The 13,493-nt window shown below is 35.4% G+C and overlaps 2 protein-coding genes across 2 annotated transcripts; one reads left to right on the top strand and one right to left on the bottom strand.

Annotated features, from left to right (window-relative positions):
* Positions 1–7,117: 7,117 nt before the first annotated feature.
* On the top strand, positions 7,118–9,489 carry LOC143543619 (ubiquitin-fold modifier 1-like). Its single transcript, XM_077035897.1, has 4 exons — positions 7,118–7,188; positions 7,284–7,381; positions 8,762–8,794; positions 9,375–9,489. Exons 1-4 carry the CDS (start codon positions 7,118–7,120, stop codon positions 9,446–9,448), a joined length of 276 nt encoding a protein of 91 aa, XP_076892012.1. The 3' UTR covers positions 9,449–9,489.
* Positions 9,490–11,049: 1,560 nt separating this feature from the next.
* LOC143543618 (uncharacterized) lies at positions 11,050–12,349 on the bottom strand. The gene is made up of 3 exons (XM_077035896.1): positions 12,112–12,349; positions 11,429–11,880; positions 11,050–11,324 (listed from the first exon to the last, which is right to left on the bottom strand). The coding sequence occupies exons 1-3, from the start codon at positions 12,332–12,334 to the stop codon at positions 11,052–11,054; spliced, it is 948 nt and encodes a 315-aa protein (XP_076892011.1). The 5' UTR covers positions 12,335–12,349; the 3' UTR covers positions 11,050–11,051.
* Positions 12,350–13,493: the final 1,144 nt, after the last annotated feature.

The following is a 13,493-nucleotide window of genomic DNA, read 5'->3' as shown; positions in this document are numbered from 1 at the left end:
AATCAATTCCCCCTTAGGTGGACCATTATAAACTTCAGCAATTACTTTTACCTAATGTCACAGCCCTGGCCCTTATACCCTGGGAGCCGTAAACATCTAGTGGTGGTATCGGTGTTTATTAAAATAATTTGCAACGAAATATTTTTCATCAGAACCGTAGTTAGGAAAAATTATCAGAGTTTATAAAAACACCATGATTCTTATTTCATAAACTGGGAATAAAACCTATTTTTATACAAACATAAGTTTTATAGGGATAAACCATAATTTACAAAACACATTTCTTTATTCTAGTGACAAGCTACTTATTTAAGCTGGAAGCCCGCAAGCATCATTCTTTTGTCTCTAAAAAGTCACCTGAAACATGTTTAAAAATATTTGATCATTAGGAAATATTTGTGAGTACATTCATTTGTAAATGACACATTTTAAAGTTACGGCATTAAGATTTTTTTACATCTGTCTGCTTACAAATTACCAAAAGGTACATGTCACTCGACCGTATTTGTGATTGTGGTCACATTACTAATTGGCTAGCATTTTTCCAATAAGTAACGTGTAATATCCCATTAGGCAAGCCTTGTATACAAAACCCTACAATACTAGTAATAACCATCACGTAAGTCTATAGAGACTTAGTCACAGTAATGCATTTAAATTCTTTTGAAAGTATTTTGAAAGCATTTGCATTATCTGTCATGAGTTTAGTAAGTTAGAAAAACATCATGACAGTATCGGAAAATCAGTTGTCTAACACAAATGTAAGTTGTACAAAAACTTGAATGTCTCACTTTTCAAGTTTACAATTAAAGAGCTTCTTGGTATTAAGCATCTAGGTTAAGCACAATGTAGTATATCTAAGTTAGTATAAACTCATAATCATAACGATAATCACGAGATTAGAAACTTTGCATGATGGCATAATGTCTTACCTTGTTCTGGCAGAGCCTTTGGATTCGCGTATAAAAGTTTCTTTCGATCGGAGAGGGTATGAATATGACTACTCGGGTATTATACCAACACTCTTATATGTGAGAAAGTGATAGAAAATGATGGGAAATGAGTGAAGAATGAAGGTTGGATCTCCATCCTATTTATAGCAAAAACTAGGTTACTTCGCGTAGCGTGAAGGAAACACAAACAAGAGCTTCGTGTAGCGCGAAGCAGTTATAGGGTTGCTGAGTCAGCCCTAGCTAGGCCATGCGGCAGGCAACGTATCACTTTTGCGTAACTATCATGTTGCGTAGCGCGAAGGACAAAAGTTTTTACGAATAACTCATAAAGCTTCGCTTAACGCGGAAAGGCTTAACTTCACTCCTTCGCGTAGCGTGAAGGAGCTAGTTTTCAAAAACACTAAGGCAGCTCTCAATCGGCGATGCGAAGTGCAAAGTGCTTCATCAAAGAGCCACATTGCGCTCATCGCCCATCGCACTTCGCCCATGCCCATGCCTGAGCCTGAGACCGTGTGCATGCGCGTTGGGTGCTTCTCACCCTCCGCTAGGCCACTGGGTGTGATTTTTCATATAAGAGTATTATCATATAAACTCTCTTTTTTTATAAAGAGCTTACAAGTTTTGTAATCTAACGATGTGGGACAAGAATTCACTTTCTTATTTATACAAGGGTGGAAACATTCCATTTTCTTTCCTCCACTAATATGGGATGGAATTCAATTCTTTTATTTTCTTCGTTCTTCCTTTTCGCTTGTATTATGGTTTTTGGATAATCGACTAGGCAATAGAAGATGGACGTGGATTGTTGTAGATGTCATGCTTTAATGAGAAAACAAGTATTTATGAAATTTAAATACCTATAACTAGTATGCTTATGTGTTTCAGGTCTTTGGTCGTTATGGATGTGTATTAATGCTATATATGAACTTGGAATGATAGTTTAGAATAGCGGAATTGAGTGGCATGCATCCCAATGCAAAAACAAGAGAATACCAAAAATTTCATGCCATTGAAGACCTGAATCTTCGCGTTATGCGAAAAGTCCCAAAAGTGGCCCGACTATTTTATCCTTCTCGCTACGCGAGGGACTGGTTCTGAAGACCTTCACGCTATGTGAAGGAAGCTAAAATAGGGAAAATTAAACCTAGTTTATTATAATCAGTTTTGATCCCCTAGTTGAGATATCTTTCACTCCAGCAGTTGTAAAAGAACCCTAGTTAGATTTGTCATCATCTCGGAGCTTCCGGTTCATCCAATCAGTCCATGCTTCCATCCTATCATCAAATAAGTGAGTTAATCATGATGCCAATGCCAGACTAAAAACCTTTGTGATCACTTTAGGTTAGGGCTTTATGTAAACTGATTATGCTTGGTTCAATGTGCAATTGATTAAGAACTTGGTTGAATATAGCATTTGATCTCTTTATTGATTGATTGTTTAAATAGCTTATGTTTTATTTATCAAATCTTGTAGCAACTATTCAGTTGTGTTCATCAACATTTAGGACTAGGTTCTTGTGTCATTGATTCGATAGTCGTTAGTCATTGCATGATAAAAGATTTTCATATATAAAACTGGTAATTTGGTAGGCCGCGTTCATTAGTTTCAACAATTCGGATAGGGTTTCGCTTGTCATCACAACCAAACTACTAGGTCTAGTAATTACTACGCAATCAATTTAACATAATCCGTGACTAGTTTGTTATCAGATTACCTGAACCTAAAGTGAATCACTTGTTTCTCATAATTGTTTACAACTTCTAAAAGTAATCGTGTTGCTTTCAAAACATCTTTCTAAACTGCTTGACATCGTCTGTTCATCTAGTTAATTAAGTTAAGTCATGAGTCGAACTTGCACTTTCCACTGTTTCCCTGCGGAGACGATCATACTTACCTATACTAGTTATAGGTATTTAAATTTCATAAATACTTGTTTTCTCATTAAAGCATGACATCTACATCAATCCACGTCCATCTTCTATTGTCTAGTCGATTATCCAAAAAGTTACAGCTCCTATCTCTTATCCTTCAACAACAATGACTATCGGTACTGTTGGTATTCCTACACTTGTGTTGAGCTTCACAAGACCACAAGGCCCATTTCTTCCTATTCCAACAGTTTTACTATGGTGTCAGTTCAACAACAAATGTTGTATTTGCTGAATCTAGTCCATCTCCAGGCTACACAGATAAATGCTGATCGTCGGCAACAAGACGAGATGAGAGATGAACATGTGAAGTTGACTCAAGGGATGAACTATGTGTACAAAGTGAACAAAGAGTTGAAGTCCCTGGTTACTTCTTAGGGGTGAATATTAAGCAATAAGGAGATTTGATTCTACAGCTTCAGTTCAAGGACGATGAATTGAGGATGTTGAAGAATAAAGACAATGACGATGATCCTAAACAACCACAGTTTGATAAGCAACCAGGTACCTCAACATCTGGTCCTTCTATTGCTTTTGGGGAGTCATCTGGTAAAGAGATTATCGTTAACCAAAGTTCAACTGAAGCACAGCCTACCAGTATGTTAACAGTGAAAACTAGCATGTTTGCTGATGAGGCTGATGTTATACGAAGTTAGGTGAATGTTGATGAGATAGAAGAAGGCGAGTTTGTTAGTCATTGTCTTTCCAAAGAACAAATCACCATGATATTTGAAATGAACAAGGAGGAAGTCGAGAAGCTTGTTAGAAAGGATGATGTTGAGGTGGAGGACTGTTTTGATGATGATGTTTGCTCAGAAAATTCCTTCTTACAACATGTATTATGATGAGGTGGAGATAGAGGATGTAACAGCTGAGGAATACCCTGACTTTTACATGAAAAACAACACAAATGAAGATTTCAATAAAGCCGAGGAGAATCTAGAAAAAGAAAGAATGGAGAAAGAGAATGATGATGTCCCACCGATAACATAGCCTCCAGGATCGCCTATTTTGTTTGATTATAATGCTAAGAAGTTTACCAAGTGGCTAGAGATAGTGAGACGAGCTCAAGATCAATACTATGTTCAAGCCAAAGCCAAGTTATCAGACAAGCAGTAAAAGAAGTATTTGAATGGGAAGACGGCTAAAGGTAATATTATATCATGGATGTATGAGCCAGACTTGAAGGTGTGTATAGTGAAGTGGGAGAACAGCATCCATTATTTTGAGAAAGTGGCTGATACTTTGTCTATGCCGAGATGGGATGTTAGAACCTTGGCTTGATGACCGTTCATTAACTAGAAGAATGTAGAGTTGTTGGACTAGTTTCATGGACAGTTTGTTTATGAGGTTGATCATGGTTTTAAATTTCATCAGCCGCAGGTACCCATAAGACACACAAGCTTGAAATATATGACCCGAAAACCAGATTTCTGAAGATTATCATCAAAGTCAAGTCGCCACATACTATGGAAAAGATTCCTTTGAAGGTCATGCCACAAAACTTCTATAAGGAATTCAACAGGTGGTACTATGATGATAAAATCGATGAAGCCGTGATTGTTTTGCTCTGATACCAACTTGTAAGGCCCCGAACACGGGCACCTTACCGAACCTTACTTGCTTAACGTGAACTACTCCAAATAGCTCACTTATTATAAATTTTGAGATTTTAACAAACGTTCCACCCCGACCTAGTGGAATACTAAATTTCATGTAAAACTCACTTCATTTACCCATCCTTTTTACTAAGCCGAACTTAACTCATTTAACTCGAACCGAACCATTTAGCTCATTTATGATAAAGTTTGCAACTTTAACACTCATTATATCCTAATCTAATATCCTACCAATTTTTATGGCAAGCCGACCTCAATTACAGAGCCTCTTTTGCAAAAACATATCTTTTCGAGGTCGGTTCAGATTTAGTTCGAGGTCGGTTCAGATATGGATCTTGACATACGTTTGATCATGATCTTTCTTCTTGAATGAACAAGACACGAATAATAGATGATTCTTGATCGTTCCTCTTTGTTTCTACATCCGGCTTTAGATGGAGAATCCAGTGTGTGTGTGTGTGTTTTGAGTGTGTGTAAGCAAAAGATGAAATAAGGAGTTTGTAGCGTTTTAGGGTTTATGGTGCTCTTATAGGCAAAGCTTATGGAACTTTACCCCATAACCACTCCTAAGTCCATGTTTTTATTTCTAATCCAATCACTCAACTTATTATTATTTAAAATAAATAAATAATAACACATAATAATAATAATAAAATAAGACGGATGTTACAAACAATTTTGTGCTTGTGTTCGTGTTCATCCAACTAGCAAGGTGAGTTCATAGCCCCTTTTAAATATTTAATTCATGGGGTGGAAAACATGAAAACTTATAAAAACTTATTTATTCTATGTTTTATTCATGCAATACTTTTATCATATTTGTGAGTTCATGGCCCCTTTCTAAATTTCTTTATTCATGGGGTGGAAAACATGCAAACTTATACAAACTTATTTATTTTATATTTTATTCATGCTATGTGATTTAAGTTTTTATTCATGATATTCATTGTGTGTGATTATTACAAGTGTGTACTTAATCGCATGTACAACCATTAACTTGTTAATCCCTTTGTAGTATGATGATAGATCTTTGACCCGACCCGCCCATTCAGACCTCGAGTAGAAGCATGTGTATTCAGAATCCGACGATCATTATACATTAAATATAATAGTCTAGTTGTGGATTAGACGACTTGGTAAACGTGTTAGAGGTTTAGTTGTAATCACTAAAGTATACAAGTAAGTTAACACATGTGGAATGCTTTCAACTTAAAACTCATTTCTATTATTTACTAAAACATATGTTCTCATCAACTATTTTTATTTGACAATCTCGCATTTTTTTAGGTAAAAGTGATGAAGATTTTTGAAGTTTCACTTAGGGAAAGATTCAGACCTAGAAGTCATGAATAAAATGAGTGTTATCATGTCTTGTTTGCTCTTCGAATATTTTCTTTTTTTGAATAACTTGTTGGCTTATTTCATTAAGAGTTTTGTTTACATTTAATACCAAGTTCATGCTTGCAATCTACACGCTCCCTGACATTTCAACCATCGGACGAGGAGTGTGACATGAACGTATAAGTTATTTGACATGTCGTTAGAACATAATAGTTTGAGGCGGTGTGAAGAAATGTCATGCATCAACATGAATCATTATGTAACTTGAAATTGAAATTTATTAACACGTAAAATGAAATTATGTTGGAAATCAAGTGTTCATGAATCACCATCTGTGTCACATTTTTAACAAATCATAAAAATCAATTTTTTTGCAATGGTTAGTTGAAATATCCATAAATCACCATGGATTTTCATATCTCAACCCCATTAGAGCGTTCTCAGCCTATTTCCTTAAAATATGTAAGGGGGATTTGTAAATTATATGGTATGATTATAAGTGGTTGTGAGTAGAGGAGAGAGAAGATGTTATAGGGGAAAGTTAAATTTGGGGATTCACTGTTCATATCGTATAATTTTTTAATATTTTCTAAAAGTGGTTGTGAGTGGAGGAAAGAGAAAAGATAATGATAAAGGTATTAAAAAATATTATTTAATTAAACATGAGAGAGAAAAAACAGTGATTTTTAGTGTAATTATCTGATATATATGGATATAGGGTAGGGAATGGGTTGGGAATGCTCTTACAAAATGAAATAAACAAATAGTTTTTGGAAATACCAATTAATCACCATGGATTTTCATATTTCAAATAAAAATCTTAATGAAATTGAATGAAATCGATTATCGAATTGTACATGAATCACCATGAATTCGATATAAAAACAACATAGGAGTGTAATCATATTTGTACAAGATGATTACTTTGACGGTTAAACCGATCAAATTCGCTTCGACCTATTGTATCAAAGTCGGGACCAACAACACTTGAGTTTTACCAACCTGTCCGGTGCAACACGCCAGGTACAACCTTAGTTTTGAAAAAAACAAAAAAAAACAAAAGTCAATCGGCTCAAGTTAGACCAGCCTTGAACACCCAAGACCCAGAAGAGTCGAGTCAGCTTAGGTTGAAGCTCAAGCTCGAAATTAAATGAGCCAGCTTGGCGAAACTCAAGTTCAACCTAGATCAAGTATTTTTATTAGCTTTTATCGACCTGGACCCGGCTTGAAACGTACGCTTTTGTTGATTCACTACTGCAACGTATTACAGCTCCGATGGCAACCACCGGCGGCAAGGTCTCATTCAAGGTTACTCTCACCTCCGATCCGAAGCTGCCGTTCAAAGTGTTCGTAATCAATTCAATTTCTAGGGCTTTTTTTTATGTTAATAGTTTTGCTGGTTGAATTGAATTATGTATGTTTATTATTATTATTATTATAGGTTTAGTGTTCCAGAAGGAGCTCCGTTTACTGCTGTGCTTAAATTTGCTGCTGAAGAATTCAAAGTTCCTCCCCAAACTAGTGCTATCATCACCAACGGTCGGTACCTTGTTTCTCGATCATCGATTCGTTTCCTGCATGTAATTTGTTCAAGTGTATTATGATTATGATTAGAAATTACATGATTTGTGGTTTGATCAAGTAAATCTGTCATTTGTGTTTCTCCCCTTTGCTTTTAATACATTTGGGTTTCTTGTCCCGGAGATTGTGAATTTTCTAAACAGGGTTCAGCATGTCGTACATGGTACTTTTTCGTCTCATACGACCCAACGCTTTGTTTTTAGTAGAATTGGTTTTGCTATTCAATAGGGGGTTGCGGCGTAGTTCGTTGCCCATTTGTCCGCCACTTTATTGAAATCGTTTTGATTTTAATGAGAAACAGCTTAATAAAAAAAAATAAAATAAAAAAATTTGTAACTTATTTATAAGCAGTGATTTCAAATCCAGACTCTGGCAAAGGCAAACTTTGGTTTTTTTTTTGGGGTGATAGTGGAAAAAAATCACCCTTGCCGCCACTCTACAGAACCAAGATTCGTGATTTGATGGTTACAACTTGATCAAGTAAATCTGTCATTTGTAAAATGATTACAACTTGATGAATTAAATCCTTCATTTGTTGATTAGAACTTGCATGATTTGAATTTTTATTATGTGAATCTGTGATTTGTTGATTTGTAAGTTAGTTATGATTACAACTTGCATGATTTGTGATTTGATGATTAGAACGTGTATGATTTTTTATTTGATAAATAAATCTGTCATTTGTTGTTTTAATTGAATTTTTGTTATGCAATTTACGACTTTACGGATGTTTCTGACGAAATGAATTTGTGATTTGTAACTTGATGATGATTAGAACTTGTATGATGTTGTAACATGATAATAAGGAAAAGAAAATTACAAAGTTAATTGAATAGGGATTAGGTATGCTGATTGCTGAATGGGTAGATGTGATTAATTTGAAAGTGCAAATCAACACATGAATAGAAGATTTTACAGATATTGTAGGACAAATAGATCTTGTTGTCCTCATTGTTACATTCATGATTCACCATTACTGATCTATTCATGCAACTTTGTTCTTGTCATATCTTAAAATTATTAATTACTCTGTGGTATTCCTTTGGATAGGGGTACGGTGTGCCTACATCCCACCCTCCCCAGACCCTACTTATAGCTTTGCTGTCGGTGGGATTTTACTGGGCATGATTGATTGATTGATTGATTAATTACTCTGTGGACTGAATGATTTTTACACTGAGAAACATGAATAATGGACTTGCAGTTCATTTATAAATGTATGCTAATTGAACTTTTAACTTTTAGTTGTGTGATGTGTGCATCTTTCATACCAGTATTGATTTCTAAGTTATGAATATTGTCCGGAAATACTAACTCCAAAATGTTTTTGCTTTATAGATGGTGTTGGAATCAACCCTCAGCAAAGTGCAGGTATATTAAAATGTTCTTTTTCCTGTTTCCATTTTTAATATGCGTGCCAAGTTGTTGGTCTTTTTAGAAAACATGCTGAATCACCCATATCGCTAAGATTATTTCTAAATTTTGAACTAAAAAGTTGTTCTAAATACAAACCAATTTCAATATCAAAATATTTTTGTTTAGTAGCCAAAAAATACATATTCTGTACAGCTCGCTTCATTTTTGGTTGTTAACCGGTTTGGCTGACGATTTTGTCCTTGAAACCAGCCGTTTAGCCTTTTTTATTTATTTACATTTTCATTTCTGGAATACGTAATTATGTATATGTAATATATAACCGTATTTATCATTATAGAAATGTAAATACAAACTAATAATTTTGGGGAAAAAAAAAGTAACATCTGTTCAAACTGTCTGAACCGAACTGTCAAACTGCTTAACCATAGTAAGCGGTTCAACCCATAATTTTGTCAAAACCCGTCGAACCAGACTGTAAACACCCCTTAACTGTAACCTTTTTTGTCATGTGATTGACTGTACAAAGTTGTAGCAATGTGTTTATGATTGTGATGATTTAAATTGATTTTGGCAGGAAATGTTTTCCTTAAGCATGGGTCAGAACTGCGCCTGATTCCTCGTGATAGGGTTGGTGCGTATGCTTCTTAAATCTTCTTTTTTTAGTAAGTTGCTATGTTTTGTGAGAAAAAATAAAAATATATTTATCATGTGCAATTAAGAGATGGTTCAAGTGTTTGGAATAAGCTTTAGAGTTGGCATTTTACCTTTCCCCCTTAAAGTTCACAAGGATTCTTTTTAAAGCCCGGTTTGATCGGATCAGGCCAGGTTAATATTGTATGTGCTATGCAGGGTAGGCTAAGTGCGTGGGTTGATTTTGGGCTCAAACTGAACCAAAAACCGAAAGTTAGGTTTTTGAGTTTTTTATGATACTGTTCGGTTTGGGCTTTTTTCTGTTTTAGGTTTGGTTTTGGTTTTGGTTTGGTTTCACTATTTGGAATTGAAATCATTAGGCAAAAATACTGGTTCAAAATAATGAATGTCTAAAACTTGGCTAAATCTTTGTTAGTTAGTGATTAATTAATTACTAATTGTTTATAAATTACTTAAAATTCAAAATGAAAATCAATAGATTTGGTTCGGTTCAACATGGTTCCTTTTTTTTTTGGTTTTAGTTGCATGCAAAACTGAAACTGAATAGAAAATTCAGTTGTTACAAATATACAAAACAAAACTGTTGATTTTTGTTACGGCTTTTTTTTGTTTTTTTTTATTTAAAATCTTTGTTCACTCATAATTTAGCTTGAGCTAAATTATGTTTCAATAGTGTTGTCCTAACTATTTGTGCCTCACAACTCGTTCGATTAGCTTTTTATAGGTTCACTCATAATTTAGCTTGAGCTATTTGGCTTTTAATTCAGCTTGAGCTGATATGGCGGGTTGTATCTGACACAAACCAAACCTGATTGAAACCTAAAATAGTGTCACCCGGAAATGATATGAATGCTACAATTACGTCATTTGCATATGATATGAAGCCTAAACTGATGTTATCACAACTGGAACTCTGATTTGCAACTCATGGGTTGACGAGGAAAGAAACCATTTAAACTTTTAAACCGAATAGTTTTAATATATTTTGTTCTTTTCCATCAGTATTCCAAAGTTACAAAATTACACCAAAATAACAGTAACACTTTCTCTTCAAATCAAAATTTGGCATTTAGTAGTCAAGTTGTTTTATGTTTTGACATGAAATACCCTTTAACCAATTTATTATTAATATAACGTGTCAATATGTAAACATACGGTGACACAAAACTGACCTAAACTCGTCCATGCTAAAAACAAACTCGTGAATTTCATGTTATGTTTTAGAGAAATTCATAGCCATAGTTCTATACGCCTAAATTCATTTAAGAGGTGTTTAAGGGTTTGCATCAGTATTCATCTAAAGCGTTGTTACGTTTTCCTAAGCATGAGAACCTCGAAAACTCATCAGTATAATGTCGACCAGCGGGATCATGTATAGCTGGTACTCGTAGGATACCAGTGAAAGCAAGACTTGAACCTGATTTCTGTACTGCTAAAGAGGAATGAGGTCTCCATCGCCGGAACACCTCTCTCTTTAAGGTTAATATTGTGACTTCATGTTCTTAGACAACACTTAAATTTAACAAATGAGTACATAATTACACAAATAATTGATGCCCAACCAACAACCATATCATCTTTAAAGCCACAAACATGAAGATCAATGAAGAACATAAGAATCAACATCCAATTCCCTTCTTGTTTTCCCAACAAATAAGTCTTTGGATTTGATTAACCCAGGGACTAATCCAATCATTGTAGTAAGATGAAATTGAGCCACAGCATCATGTCTTCCAAGGGAAACAATGGCTTTAGTTGATGACCTCACCTTGTAACTTATCATCTTGCTTTCATTTCCTCCACTCATCACCAGCTTTAAGTTTTTGGCTGCAGTCGATGCTTGCTTTTTAGCCAAATGACCTTGTTTCATTTCCTGTATACAAAACAATCCGATCGAGTTTATATCATTTTGTAATAACTTGTCTTTTGTGTTAAATAAATAAAATGTGAACCCAACCCGCGTGTCTAGCAACTTACCTTAATGTTTGTAATATCTCCAATGGCAAAGATATTCCTGTGACCTTTAACTCGCAAGTATTCATCAACAACTAAACTCCCATTATCATCTACACTCTCTCTTAAAATGGTGTTCTTTAGCCATGATGAAGCCAATGGTTTTCCGGTGCACACGAAATGGCAGTCTGCTCTTATTATTTCACCGGATGAAGTTTTATACACTTTGCTTCCTTCTGCAGCATCCTCCAAATTCACACTTTGGTCCAGTTTGACTTCAACATGTTTGGATTTTAGCCAGTCTAAAGTTTTCTTGGAAGCTTTGGGTCCAATAAATTCAAGCAACCGGTACCCACTGTGCACCAATGTTATCTTCTTTTCTGGAAAATCAACTGCGACTTCGCCTGCAAGTTCTACTCCTGTAGGCCCGCCTCCAACGATTAGGATTGATTCAGCAGCTTTGATTTTTTCATTTTCTGTTATTATGACAAGGCATAAATCAGTTTCAAACATAATATCAAGTAACATATTGCTATGGTCTGATTTTCTTTTTTTACATACTAACGAACGCTCGCATACATGATGGGTCAAAATGTATCGGACGGACACGCTTTTTAAAACCAATGCATCCAAAACGTATAAGTGATATTTGTGGCATTCGCCTAAGGTGTCATGTATCAATACCGTGAACACGTAACTGGTTATACCTGCTTGATATTGTTTAAGCCTCTCAGCTCTAGTTTTCGGTAGTGGATCACCATGACCATGACCGGTAGCAATAACAAGATAATCATAAGGCACTAATCTTCCCTCGGATGTTAGCACTTCAGAATCACGTATATCAACAGCATTCGAGACGATCAGACGCGATCCTGTTAAATAGTCTTTATGCTGGATCAAAGATCTCTCTGCAAAACTCGGTTCCATCATCCCTCTTAAACTTGCCCATGGAATCTCCAAATATTCCATCCTGTTTAAAAGATAAAAGATTATTTATGCAAGGGTCCATGTCCCTAACACACCTGAAAACTCGAAGACGGTTTGGATCAGATAAAAGAATTAAGGAAACGTACGTACGGATCAATGAGGGTTAGATTGGAGTGAAACTGGAGAGATTTAGCGATGTAGGAGCCGGCGATTCCACCACCGATAACCACTAGTTTCCGGCCAGCCATGATTAATTGGATTGATGATATACAATTATTAATATAGTAAAGTTATTATTCGGAAATTAAGAAGATGAAGATCGGATCGTGCCAGGAAGATGGGTTGAGTATGAAGGAGTCAAATTGCTAGGTGTAGAAAGAAAGATTCTTCAATGGTTTTACTTGGTCTGTCTGTCATCTTTCATTACAATGTCAAAGCTCATGCAAGTCTATAAAATTAAAATACGCTTTTACAAAGTCAAAAGGGCATATATAATTTAAGGGAAAATTAATAATATATAGTTCTCTTAAAAAGTAAGTTTTTGAGCAAAATAAGTTTTTGCCTAAAATGGAGTGGCAATTAACAATTAAATTAATTATTTTATATCTAGACTATATATAATACATCACAAAGGCTGTTTTCTATGGTGGGGGGCATCAAAACCCCTCCACGATGCCATATCATTACCACGTAGAAAATGGGGTTTCGAAACCCTTCTCCATAACGCCCCGATATGGTTTAAAGCCCCTTGGGCGCCCAATACACACACACACACATACATACACATATATATGTATGTGTGTGTATGAGAGAGAAGCGAGAGAAAGTCTCCGGTCGTTGTGAAGCCGGGCAACCCCTTGAGCGCCCTTGGACCGCGCCCCTCGACGGTGTGCTGGGCCTTCGACGCCCCCAAGGCATCCCCTTCCCTTTTATAAATACACGTATATCAACAATCACTTCTTTTCCCTCCTTTGTCAACACCAACGAGTTTCGATTAAGAAGTCATGACACCGCCCCCTAATAACTTTCATACCACAATCCATCTTCGAGAAGACAAGTATCGTAAGCTACCTTTTTTTCCCTTTCTTTCTTCTTCATATATATATATATATATATATATATATATTGTTATATATATTATTCTATCGGACATTATTGAAAT

The sequence above is a fragment of the Bidens hawaiensis genome, unplaced genomic scaffold (assembly GCF_021521415.1).
Source record: "Bidens hawaiensis isolate Kalapana, Puna unplaced genomic scaffold, B.hawaiensis_p1.1 tig00013193_1, whole genome shotgun sequence".
Classification (NCBI taxonomy): domain Eukaryota; kingdom Viridiplantae; phylum Streptophyta; class Magnoliopsida; order Asterales; family Asteraceae; genus Bidens; species Bidens hawaiensis.
Note: the sequence above shows the minus strand (reverse complement) of the source record. Positions and strands in the feature narration are given on the sequence as shown.

Coding starts and splice junctions, on each gene's coding strand:
- LOC143543619 (XM_077035897.1), top strand. CDS start 7,118: ATGGCAACCACCGGCGGCAAGGTCTCATTCAAGGTTACTCTCACCTCC. Junction 7,189..7,283: donor CCGAAGCTGCCGTTCAAAGT/GTTCGTAATCAA, acceptor TTATTATTATAG/GTTTAGTGTTCCAGAAGGAG. Junction 7,382..8,761: donor TAGTGCTATCATCACCAACG/GTCGGTACCTTG, acceptor TTTGCTTTATAG/ATGGTGTTGGAATCAACCCT.
- LOC143543618 (XM_077035896.1), bottom strand. CDS start 12,334: ATGATGGAACCGAGTTTTGCAGAGAGATCTTTGATCCAGCATAAAGAC. Junction 11,881..12,111: donor GCTTAAACAATATCAAGCAG/GTATAACCAGTT, acceptor TCATAATAACAG/AAAATGAAAAAATCAAAGCT. Junction 11,325..11,428: donor GAGATATTACAAACATTAAG/GTAAGTTGCTAG, acceptor TTTTGTATACAG/GAAATGAAACAAGGTCATTT.